This window comes from Pipistrellus kuhlii, unplaced genomic scaffold (assembly GCF_014108245.1).
Source record: "Pipistrellus kuhlii isolate mPipKuh1 unplaced genomic scaffold, mPipKuh1.p scaffold_m20_p_94, whole genome shotgun sequence".
Taxonomy (NCBI): Eukaryota; Metazoa; Chordata; class Mammalia; order Chiroptera; family Vespertilionidae; genus Pipistrellus; species Pipistrellus kuhlii.
The window spans coordinates 612571-625511 of NW_023425600.1; the positions used below are offsets into that span (position 1 = coordinate 612571).

General features: G+C 47.1%; 1 protein-coding gene across 4 annotated transcripts in view; it reads left to right on the forward strand.

Moving 5' to 3' along the window:
• The window catches only part of DYNC2I1 (dynein 2 intermediate chain 1), a 59745-nt gene that overhangs the window by 14699 nt on the left and 32105 nt on the right, over positions 1-12941 (forward strand). For all 4 annotated transcript variants that reach the window (XR_006740957.1, XM_045578266.1, XM_036428877.2 and 1 more), the window contains 4 exons: positions 84-139; positions 1602-1656; positions 5615-5683; positions 10805-11015. Coding sequence is in view for 3 of the 4 variants with exons in the window: in XM_045578266.1 (XP_045434222.1) it covers positions 84-139; positions 1602-1656; positions 5615-5683; positions 10805-11015 (391 nt within the window). In the remaining variant the exon portion in view is untranslated. The remainder of the gene's footprint in view (positions 1-83; positions 140-1601; positions 1657-5614; positions 5684-10804; positions 11016-12941) is intronic.

Consider the following 12941-nt stretch of genomic DNA (forward strand, 5'->3'; position numbering starts at 1 on the left):
ATGCTTGTTTTGCAGAGTTTATTAATTACAGTTAATTCATTTTGATTTACTAATTAATGGTTATGGAATTTTTTCTTTTACAGAATGTTGAACACAGAAACCAGGGTGGCAGTTCAAAGAGAGATGGGACTGGCGGCCAGTAAGGAATGCGTGTCCTCTAGCTGATTATTATGTGTAACACGTGGAATGCTGAATTTTTCTTAGTGGGCCTAATTATAGCCAGAAATGACAATTAAGTGATAGATATACTTTACTTACTCAACCCTCCAAATCGTATCCGAAGTACACTAGGAAAATGGAAACTTGCTACAAGTTATTGATCTTACTCTGCCTTTTGTATTTGCTCATGCAAAATTAGAAAATCAGAACTCACTTTGGGGGAGTAGCTCATTTGGAAGATGGCCCCTCCGGGGGCCTGCCCAGCCCTGGAGGAGGGAGCGTCTGTGGGAGGGCTCTTGTTCCACATCTGATACCACGGACAGGCCGCCATCCCAGCCCCAGGGCTGTGGCTGCAGTGAGGCCCCAGGACTTAGAGCAAGGGCGTGGGCATCGGTGGCTTGTCTGCCTCTCTCTGGGCTGTCGGGGATCCTTCTTCACAAAAGTGATATCCATTTTGAGTGGGTTTTGTGAAGATTAAAGATTAGAGTGTATGAATAACCTCATTTTGTATATAAGCTGTAGATTTTAGTTTGTTCTTTATGACAGCCCTATTTGGCAGTTCTTTTTCACAGATTTGGAAAAGGCAGACTAAATGCCTTGCCCAAATTCTTTCAAGTTTGAACAAAGTTAGCACTTAAACCCAGGGGTGCGAATTCCGGGCCTTTGTGCTGCCAGCCTGCTGGATCGTGCAGGGAAGCTGTCTCAGCGGTGGCCTCCTCGGTCACACGCTACAGTAAACGGGTGAATGTAAGTTCCAAAAATTGAGAATTAATTTGAACATTTGAAAGCTTTAATTTTAGGTTCCAACTATCATATAGCACATGATTACCAAATAGAACATTGTAAGGTAAATCTTCCTTTTGTTTTAAATTTTTAAAAAATATATCTTATTGTTTTTTTACAGAGAGGAAGAGAGAGGGATAGAGAGTTAGAAACATCGATGAGAGAGAAACACCAACCAGCTGCCTCTTGCACACCCCCCACTGGGGATGTGCCTGCAACCAAGGTATATGCCCTTGACCGGAATCGAACCTGGGACCCTTCAGTCCCCAGGCCGACACTCTATCCACTGAGCCAAACCGGTCCCTGCTAAATCTTCCTTTTGGAAATCCAAATATTACATTAAGCATAAAATAACATTTGGGATTGACTAATAAAATTATAGGAATTTTCTAGAACTCATATAAGGATGTAGATTCATATACAAGTTTGTGAAAACCCAGTTTCTTCTCTTTATGGGAGATGTTTGTGTTGGGATTACTGCTGAAACAGTAGAAGTGCTAGGAACACTTAGTGTTCACAGTTCTGATAAAAGCACACTTTGGAAACTGCCATTTACAGTGGCACTTCATCTTGTCCAATATTGAGAAGAGCCTTTGCTGACATCTAAAACGACCTATTTTAAAAAAATAATTTTGATTTTGATCATCTTTTCTTTCTAGGCATGCAGAGGATGTAGTGAGGAACAGTGGGAAAGATAAAGACTCAAGAAGGAAGGTAAGACTCACGCTGACCTTTCTGTGCAGGAGGCTAGCCAGGCACTAGTTTTGCCTGATGGGTCACTGGAGTGGTGGCTCCCGGAGGCACCTAAGAACCATGCCAGATTAAAAGCCTGAAAGAGATTGGAGGCAAAAAAGATGGACAAGAAGCCATCAAGCTGTCAAAGCTGGAGTGGCTGTGCTGGTGCCACAAAAGGAACTGGACATGGAGTGTCAGGAGGTGGAGGGATGCCTCATAAGGATAAAATGATTAGCTCAGCAGGAAGGTTAGCAGTTACCTGTGAACACACACCTAACAGATACAGAAAGCAGAAGTGACAGACTTAAAGGGAGAAATAGAAAATTCTGTGTCACTAGACTGCAGCACCCACTCTCTCTCGCGGATGCAGTGACAGCCTTCCAGTCTAATCCCTACAGCCAGGTGAAAGGGACGCATTCCTGGGAGGTGTAAGTTATGGAAACTGCCTCAAGAAGAAATAGCAAGTCTGAGCAGCCCTATGCTGAGTAAGGAATTGCATTAATGTTGAAAGTCTTCCCAGAGAGAAGCCCAGGTGACCTCATGGCCCGCTCCTCCTGGGAGTGAAGTGCTTCCTCTCGTCACTGTGGTGTCAGCACTGCGAGAATCAGACCACACCCTTCCCAGTCCTCCGTGTTGCCGTCAGAAGAGCAGACACAGAACAGTCTTCATCATGATGATTGTAGCTGCAGTGGAGCACCAGTTATAATGCCAGAAAACCATTTTTCCAGGCTCCTTGTTATCTATATGCCAGAGGCCCGGTGCACGAAAGTCATGCACAGGTAGGGTCCATAGGCCTGGCTGACAGTCAGGGCCCATCAGGTTCCCTGTGGTGACATGCGGGTGGCGAGGGAAGGAGGCCCCGTCTGGCAGCTAGAAGGAAGGCCCTGGTTGGGAGCTGGCAGCCAGGGAAGGGAGGCCCCGGCCAGCAGCCAGAAGGCCCTGATTGGCCCTGATGGTTGGCCAGGCCTCGGGACCCTACCTATGCACGAATTTTGTGCATAGGGCCTCTAGTTATAGATAATATGGCAGATTTTGGCCTCTGTTATTTCATACGTGTACACAGAAACACACAATTTTACATGAATTAGTTTGTGCAGCGTGTGGGTCTGTTTTATTTGTTCACTTTTGGGGGTGGTGGGTCACTCACTCTTCAGCTACAACCACACCTGAGGAAAAATTAGCCTGACCTACACTTCTTCCCATAGGATCTTCTTTTTCATGAAATCCCTTTCAATCATGTTGATGTGTCTTTGGGGACCTTAGCACCTTTTTCTGTTTCATTCGCCCTCCTGTGCCCCATGCAGTGGGCTGTTCCTCCCAGCCATGTGGAAACCCTCCATTTCAGTCCCCAGGCCGATGCTCTATCCACTGAGCCAAAACAGCAAGAGCCATCTACTATTGCTTAAATACCATTTTTTCGACATATAATCAATATAAGAAATGATCAGAGAGACATTGACATTCTTCTTCAAGCAGGAGCAGCCTAAAGCATGCAGGAGCGACACTGGAGACCCGGCAACTCCTTGGGCCGTGGGGCCTGTGTCTGCGGCGCTGCCCCGGAGGCTGGGGATTCCTTTGCCTGCAGGCCCTGCAGTCTGAGCACATGGAAGCTCTCCCTTTCCTTCCTGGCGACACTGAGTAGTTTGGGACAGTGGTGCTTGGAGTCCTGCCTTCCTCGTACCAGTGCCCCTGCAGCTGTTCCCATGCTGGGCAGTCTCACTGTGCCCGCCCCTCACACTGGCACTAGGCAGTAGGCACCATCATCCCCTCACTTCCGCGAAGAGAGACCAAGGCACAGAGAGTCACCCCATCAGTACCACTGAGGGCAGCCCCTCCAAGGAGGAGGGGAGCAGGTGGGCTGTGGGTGCTGGGAGACCGTCCCTTGGCTGCTGACCCCCAGCACAGCCACGATGAGGGCCCCGCCGTGTGGAAGCTGGCTCCGAGGCCAGGAGGTGAAGACGCCGTGATACGGGGCGCGTCTTGTGATACAGACATACCTCACTCGTGTTTGCTCGACCCTGACCCAGCATTTCAGTAGGGGAATGAGTGAAGGGGGAAGAGGCCTGAACGTGACCTTTGTGCTCACACTTGTCTGAGAATCTGTCAGCGGTCGCAGGCAGCCTTGGTCTCAGGGTTGAGGGGGGAGGGGCTTGCTGAGTGCGGTGCCTTCCTCTTGAGGGCCGAGGGGAGGCTGGCACAGCGCTTTGCAGGGGACAGGTTCCGGATGCATGAGTGCCAGCCTTCTCATCCTTGCTCTGCATTTAAATTCAAAAGTGGAAGATTGGAGCAACTGAATAGAGACATCACACAACCTGAGGTTCAGGCCATGTCAGGGAGCGAGACTCCAGGTCACAGGTCGCTGGGGAAATGGATGCTGCTCCAGAGACCACAGCAGCAGCATGCCCTCTTACAGCGAGGACTGTGCTCACAGAAGCTCTTTCCAAAACACGGGAAACACTGCAGACGTGACAGGCTCTGTGATGGCACATCTTGTCACTGTCCCCAGCTGGTTCTAGCTGTGCAGAGAAGTAGGATGCCACCTGTCCTCCCTGGCAGAGGGTCTGGTACGCGGTGGGGCACTGCGTGTTTGCTGGGCACAGACTGTCTGACGGTCACTGGGGGTCACAGAGAGCTCGCACCGGGTCAGCCTTGTTTTTCCTCTGGTGTGTGACCTGCTTCCCTGTGCAGTGCATGTCAGTGCTGTGCCTGCCACGTAGGGACTGCACAGGCCCACGTGCCAGGAGGACCTTTGCGTGGGGTTTTCCTCTGCACTTCGCTCTGGATAACTCCGCAGCCCAGGCGTGAGGTATTCCTGCAGCCCTTACTCCTCCTTCCGGGACCTGTGCAGACCCTGGGACACGGCTGAGCACGCCTCCCTCCGGCGGATCCCTCTCTTCATCCCCAGGTGCAGGTGCTGGGGGACAGCCTGTCTTCCCTGACGGAAGGGGGGTGTGCCGAGGAAGCTCCACACCGGAGACCGCCTTCGTGTATTTCAGTCACCGGAGCACGCGGCAGTTCACATGGGCTGCCGAGTGTGTGCGCGACTGCGCGTGTGCACATGTATGTGCGAGTGTGTGCGAGTGTGTGCGCGAGTGTGTGTGAATGTGTGCACGCGCATGCACTGCCTGCAAATGTAGGGATGTGTTCATGATAGGACATAAACTAGGGAGAGGAAGTGTTAAAGTTTGGAATTTATTTACATAAAACTTTTTTTCTTTAGCCATCAGAATTACAGAAGTTTCTCAAAAAAGGATATGTTTATTAACTGCTTTCTCTTTTTAGTCATACTAGTTAATTAGTTAGCAAATTCTTAAAGAGTTTTGGGATAGGTCGTTAGTTTTATAAATACATTTTTTTAAATATATTTTATTGATTTTGTACAGAGAGGAAGGGAGAGAGATAGTGAGTTAGAAACATCGACGAGAGCCGAGACCGGTTTGGCTCAATGGATAGAGCGTCGGCTTGGGGACTGAAGGGTCCCGGGTTCGATTCCGGTCAAGGGCATGTGCCTTGGCTGCGGGCATATCCCCAGTGGGGGATGTGCAAGAGGCAGCTGATCGATGACTCTCTCTCATCGATGTTTCTAACTCTCTATCTCTCTCCATTCCTCTCTGTACAAAATCAATAAAATATATTAAAAAAAGAAAAGAAAAAAGAAACATCGACAAGAGAGAGTCATCGATCAGCTGCCTCTTGCACACCCCCCACTGGAGATGTGCCCGCAACCAAGGTACATGCCCTTGACCGGAATCGAACCCGGGACCCTTCAGTCCCCAAGCCGACGCTCTATCCACTGAGCCAAACCGGTTTCGGCTATAAATACATTTTTAAGTTAGCGATTTCAAGTGAATCTCAGACGACGTGGTTTCCCACCTATTTGCAAGAATCAAATTTATGATTGACTTTTTTTTGTTATGTGTGTGATTTTTACCTCTAGGAAATTGAAAAGGAAGACATTGACTTAGAAAATGTTGACTACATGGCCAATTTTGAAGATGATTTTGAAGTATGTATAAACATTAAAAATTTTCTTGGCTTAAAATAATTTGTCCTTAAAATCAGTGTAAGTATAGTAACTTATAGCTTTTTTTCTCTCTTTACTACACTTAAGATTCCATATCTGTTTGATTTAGGTCTGTTATCTATAAAAAGTTTGTTATATGTCTACCAGTGCTTGCCAATATGATGTATTGTAATTAAATGACATAATTTAATTCATTGTTAAGTACACTGCATCCAATCATATATATGAATATGCATGTATATAGGTATGTATGCGTGTGTGTGTGTGTGTGTGTGTGTGTAGAGCATATATAATACACATGTCCTTATAGTCTAAGCCTGGGGGTTTGTTTTGTTAGTTTGTTACTTTTTTGTTTTATATTCCACATAGGACTGAAATCACATGGTTTTTGTCCATTTTGTCTGGCTTATTTCACTTAGCATGATATATTCCAGAGCCACACATGCTGTCACAAATGGCAGTATTTCATCTTTGCTTATGTTTGAGTCGTATTCTATTGTGTACATGCACCACGTCTTCTTTCCCCAACCATCCATCGATGGACAGGTGGTCTCCATGTCCTGTCTGTTATGAATAATGCTTCAACAAATGTAGGGGTGCATATATCTATGAATGTGTTTTCATATTTTAAAATAACCAAAGTAGGATTGCTGGCTCATATGGTCTCTCTATTCCACACAGTTTTCACAGTGGCTGCACCAATTTGCATTCCTACCGTCAGTGCCCAGGGTTCCCTTCTCCACATCCTCACCAGCACCTGTTATTGGTGTCTTATTGATAGAACCATTCTGACAGAGATGAGGTGGTTTTCTCGTGGTTTGATTTGAATTTCTCTAATGACTAGTGACATTGAGCATCTTTTCATATGGCTGTGGCCATCTGTGTGTTTTTCTTGGAAAAGCAGATTTTGTTGTTGTTGTTGAGTTCTTTCTATATTTTGGATAGTAATCTTTATTGGAAGTATCATTTGAGAGTATCTTTGATGTATATATATTAGTAAATGCTATGTCTTCTTGATGGATTGCCCCTTTATCAATATAAAATGTCTGTCTTTTTATCTTGTTATCTTTTCTGTCTTGAAATTCATTTTGTCTGCTTGGTGTGTGGCTTGGCCCGCTTTTCTCCAGACACTGTTTGCTGGGAGTGCCCCCTCCCTCGCTTTAGCCGGTTTGCGGCTGCCGCTGTGATGGTCTTTGAAAGGCAGTGTGTTGGTGGGTCTTGTGTTTTAGTCCACGAGCTCAGCCACGCATGCTTGGGGTGACACTGGCACTGGAGGACTTCCTGCAGCCCTTTCCCCTGTATGTTCTGGCCGCTCTGTGTCTCCATCCTTTCTTTCCCTTTCCTTTCTGTCTGCTGTTCAGTCCGGTGGCTTTCTGTGACATTTTTCTTCATTCCCTCTTTCCTAATGTTTTGGCCCCAGCTCTGGGTTTTGTTTTGCGGTTACCATGAGGTTTGTATAAAATACCTTGTAGACGGAGATGTAGTCCATTTTCTTCTGCTTAGCATCTCCATCCCCTTACACAATCCAGTCCCTCTCTCCTCCTTTCTATGCTGATGTTTTATGGTGCATCCTTAACAAATTGCAGCAGCTCTAAGTACTTGTCTTGCTGTTTTTCTTTATCTTTGCTATAATTGTTTAGTGCCCTGTTCTGAAATAGAGGTGCAGTTTCCTGCCTCTGTCTGTCTGTCGCCCTCTCTCACAGTTTTTTAAAAAGCATTTTTATTGATTTCAGAGAGGAAGGGAGAGGGAGAGAGAGAGAAACATCAATAATGAGAATCACTGACCGGCCACCTGCACACCCCCCACCTGAGACTGAGCCCGCAACCTGGGCATGCGCCTTCAACTGGAATCGAACCGTGACCCCCCAGCCCGCAGACACTCCACCCACTGAGCCACACTGCAGGGCCCCTCACAGTGTTGCTGCTGCTGTCTTTTTGCTTCAGGTGGAGGAGCCCCGTAAGCGTTCCTTGTGGTGTGGTCTGAGGTGGTGAGTGCCCTCAGCGCTCGGTGGTCTGAGGAAGTTTTTGTTTTTCCATCAGCCGAAAGGATGACTTCATGGATTTATTTTCCTGGGCTGGTGGTTTCTCTCTTTCCATATTTTGAGTATATAGTTTCACTCTCTTCTAGCCTGAGAAAGACGAAGATGATTGAATGGAGTTTTCTCTGTCTCTTTGTTCCCTGGCTGCCTTGAGAATTCCTTATCATTAACTTTGGCAGTTTTAACACAGAGTGTTTGGAGAAGGCTTTTTGCGCTGAGATGCTTAGATGCTCTGTAGCTTCTGGAACTGGAATGGCTTTTCCTCCCTGGGTTTCAGCAGTCCCCGTGGTCCCCTCCCTGTCCCCGGGGAAGCTCCTCCCCTCGAGCTGCCCTTTGATGACAGAGTGCTCGCATCGCTTCTTTGTTTTTCTCTCTCTTTTTCTTCAACACATCCCCACATCTCTTCTCCCACCTGAATCTTTTCTAGGTTTCTGTCTTGGAGCTCACAAATTCTCCTTTCCCTATGTTCTGCTCTATCGGGCCTAGTAATAATTAATGTCGTTTTAACATCCGTTTAAAATCTTGCTTGGCGTTGACTTGTATTGACATAACCTTCAAACACGTGGTATCTACAGAACGTGTGAAGTGCAATTAACAAGTTTTGCTTGAAAAAGTTGATGTTTGGTTTGGTTTTTGTTGCAAAACTAGGGCTAAGAAGATGGCGGATGAAGAGCATATTCGGCACTGCATGCTTTATGAGTTCCAATTAGGAAGAAAAGCAAGTGAGGCTGCAAAAAACATCTGTAGTGCTCTTGGTCAAGATGCAGTTAGCGCCAGAAAATGCCAGCGTTGGTTTGAGAAATTTCGCGAGGGAAATTTTTCGTTAGATGACAAGAGTGGTCGAGGCCGTGTGTCCAATTTTGATCACGAAGCTCTTCAAGCTCTTTTGGTGCAAAATCCTCAAAGTACCCAACAAGAGCTTGCGACAACTTTAAATTGTTCACAAAAAACAATTTCCAATCAATTGCGTGCACTTGGCAAAGTCCAAAAGTTTGGAAAATGGGTTCCTCATGAGTTGACCGACAACAACCATAATCAAAGAGTCACAATTTGCAGTTCGCTCCTCTTGTCAAAACCGTTTGCCGTTTTTAGAGCAAATTGTTACCGGAGATGAAGAGTGGGTGCTGTATGTTAATTTGAAAAGGCGGCCTCAATGGTTGGACAAAAATGAGGCTCCGCAGCCCACGCCAAAACCTGACTTGCATGCAAAAAAAGTGATGTGTGTTTGGTGGAATTTTAAAGGATTCTTCATTATGAACTTTTACCATCTAACCAAACCATTACAAGTGCAGAGTATAGTGCCCAATTGGAAAGGTTAGCCCAAGCTTTAAGAGAAAAAGAACCCGAGCTGATTAATCGGAAGGGCGTAATTCTTCACCACGATAACGCACGACCGCATACTGCAAGAATCACTGCTGAAAAACTGCGCCAGTTGGAATGGGAAGTTCTCCCTCAACCTGCATATTCTCCTGATATTGCCCCTTCCGATTACCATTTGTTTCATTCTTTGCAAAACTTTCTTCTTGGAAAAAAATTTAATAATGAAGAATGCCTCAAAAATGCATTGACCGAATTTTTTGCATCAAAATCACAAGAATTTTACAACAGAGGGATTAAAATGCTTCCTGAGCGTTGGGCACAAGTAGTAGAAAACAACAACAACTATATTGTTGATTAAATTTTGTTGTATTGTTTAAATAAATTAGATTTAAAAAAGTATTAGAAAACGACATTAATTATTACTAGCCCTAATATTTCCAGTCTCTCTAATGCATTCTTTCTTTAATTATTTATTAAATATATTTTATTGACTTTTTTACATAGAGGAAGGGAGAGAGATAGAAAGCTAGAAACATCGATGAGAGAGAAACATTGATCAGCTGCCTCTTGCACACCCCCTACTGGGGATGTGCCCGCAACCAAGATACATGCCCTTGACTGGAATTGAACCCAGGACCTCTCAGTCTCCAGACTGACGCTCTTCCACTGAGCCAAACCAATTTCGGCTCTAATGCATTCTTTATCCCATTTATTGAGTTCTTCAGATCCAGAATTGGTTTGGTTCTCTTTGTAGTTTTGGTCTTTTGGGTAAAGTGCTCCTTTTTTGCTCATTAATTTTTTTCCCTGAGCTTATTGAATTTCCTTTCTGAGGTTTTCTTGTATCTCATTGAGTTCATGACCGCAGTCTTGAATTCTCTGTCATCTGAGTCCGGCATTCCATGGCTCTGACTTGGGTTCTGGAATTGTCATGATCTCTCTGTGACCCTATTACCTGGTCTGCTCATGGTGCTCGATGGGTTGTTCCTTGGTGGGTGCAGTTGAAGTCGGAGTTCTTCTCTTGTTCTGGTAGGTTTGAGCCTGACAGCATGCTGGTGCCGAGAGGACGTTCTTCCGTCCTCAAGCAGGTGGCGCTGTAGTGCAGGCTGTCTCACCTGTGCATGTAGCACCTGATGGCTAGGGTCTGGGGGTGCTAGCTAGGTCTTGGGGCACCACTACTGTGGGGGGGACGCGGTGGGTGGCGGTAGCTGGGTTTGCTGGCCCACAGCACTGCCCCCTGTTGCTGTGGCCACAAGAAATTGTAGCCAGGAGGCCACAGTGCGTCTCTGCTGCTGTTGGAGGTTGGAGGGAGGGAGTGGACTCTTAGGCAGCAGAGCTGCTTCTGCCCTCTCCCCCTTTGCTGGGTCTAGTGTGGACTTGCACCTCGACCTCCCCTATTATTGTGTCACCTGGGGCCACAGTGGCCACTGAGCGGCATCTGCAGACACCATCCCTGCCCTTCCTTGTCCCGCCTGCCCTACGTGTGTCCCGTGCCCCCCCGCCACCCCCCTTCCCCCACAGATGTGCTGATGGCGGGTCTGGCAGCGTGTTTGTGAGCTAGTGAGGAGCCTGGGCTGGATGACAGATGTCTGACGGTAGATATAAGGGAGATACAAACAAAGGGGTCTTCTTGATCCCCAGGAGGCTGACGTCGATTGTCTATTTTTAAATTATAAACTGCGTGTTTTGCTTTGTGTTCTTTAAAGTCAACTTGTCTTAAAGTTTTAAAAAACATTATTGTTTGTAGGACTATGAAGATGACTTTGAGGTTTGTGATGATGATAGCACGAATGAGCCAGAACCAAGTGAGAAAATAGAAGAACTTCCTCCAGGCAGAAAAAAGGAGATACAAGAAATTCAGAACGCCATCAACGCAGAAAATGAGCGGGTTGGCGAGCTGTCGTCGAAGCTGTTTCAGAAGCAAGGCCGATCGGAGCGTGAGAGGGAGCCAGGGGCCGGTGCGTGGAGGGCTGCCGTCCGCTCCCCGGAGCTAGGCTAGTCCCCGTGACTCTGGCAGGCGGCACTCGGAGACCATGTGCCAGCCAGGGTGCTGGAGTGTCTGCGCGGGGGCGGGTGGCTGGGGGGGCGGAGGGTGCTGTGCACGGCCAGTGCAGAGGTGTTCACGGGGTCTCACCCTGTCGTCCTCCCTGTGCCCTCAGTGCCCTCAGTCTGCCCACCCGTCTCGCGTGTCCACCCGGAGGCTCAGGAGCGTTGCGGAGTGGGCGTGGTGAGCCGGTTCAGATGTGGCCGCTGAGTGTGTTTCAGGGTCTTCTTTATGACATTAGAATGTGTTTTGCTCAGAAATTTTTGGCATCTTCTTATAATAATGATACTTGTAAGAACAGGAGTATTTTTAAGTGATAGGGAAAAACTATGACATCTTGATAAATTCACACTAAAATTAATACAATATGTCAACTAGGACAAAATTAAAACTACTGTTGGATGATATGTTACTTTAAATTACCCAGTAAACAATCATAAGCGATAGGTAAATTCATTATGCCTGGTAGTTGATGTGGAGCAATATCCAGTGAAGGCTGGGCATATGTTACTGCCCTTATAACGGTGCCTGCTGCGGAGGATTAGGGGACATTCTTCCAGCGGGCAGCTAAGTACATCCTGGGCAGTGGTGACGCTGCTGCGGAGCGAGGTGTGGGGTTGGTGCCTGTGGTGGTGGTGCTGAGATTCTGTAAGATTTTATTCTGAAAAATTTTTTTTAAAGTATATTTTATTGAATTTTTTACAGAGAGGAAGGGAGAGAGAGAGCTAGAAACGTCGATGAGAGAGAAACATCAATCAGCTGCCTCTTGCGCACCCCCTACCGGGGTTGTGCCCGCAACCAATGTACATGCCCTTGACCGAAATTGAATCTAGGACCTTTCAGTCCGCAGACCGACACTCTACCACTGAGCCAAACCGGTTTCGTCTGTTCTGAAATTTCTGGTTTTCTCAGCAGAAATTTGAATTACTGTCTTAAAAAATTATTCATGCCCTTCATTGTTCCAGTAACTATGGCCTTTAATAGCTCAATTTACAAGAATTTAGAACCCCCATTAAGACATAATTTTTGTTGTGTTTTTCATTTGTAAGAATTATTCACTCTGATTACACTGCTACCCAGACAGGTGGCGCTGCCCTCCAGGACCCATTGAACCTGGCCCAGCAGAGGTCGTCCTCCTTGTGAAGGGGCTGTGGAGTGGCCTCCATGGCACTGGCTCTGTCACTAGCTGTGTGATCCTAGCAGGACCTTACCCTCTCTGTGCCTCCGTGTCCTTCCTGTAAAATAAGGGCAGGCCTTCCTCACGTGGAGTGGGTTAATCCAATAAGCCACATGTGTCAAACACAAGGCCCGCGGGCCAAATCCGTCCCGCCAGGCCTTGCAATGTGGCCCGCACCGCGCTGTCATCACTGCACTCCGCTGCGTTTCCATCACAATGACAGTTTATGACTGTTCAGTAAACCATTTGGCCCTCGATTTAGACTGGATTTTAGATTTTGGCCCCTTCTCTGATTGAGTTCGACACCCCTACAATAAGCTAATACATGTGAGGTGCTCCCAGCACTGTCAGCATGTCTTCACAGCGACTGCCATGCAAACAGCCGCCCGCCTGAGAGAGGGCTCATGCCTGTGTCCTGCTGCCCAGCCCAGCCGTCCTCATGCTGTTTCTGTGCACCGCCCTGCTGCCCCTGTGCTGACTGTCCCGGTTGCTCATAAAATGCACACCTCTCCCTTTTCAGGGCAATAGGAAGTTGTTTTCTGGGGCACGAGGTTAGGCCGAGGTATTTGAGAGCATTTCTAACCTCTGAGAGGTGACTGTGTAGTTGGTTGGTGAGGGTGTATTTCCCGAGTGCTGACACGTGGCTGTTTGCCAGCCGCGTCA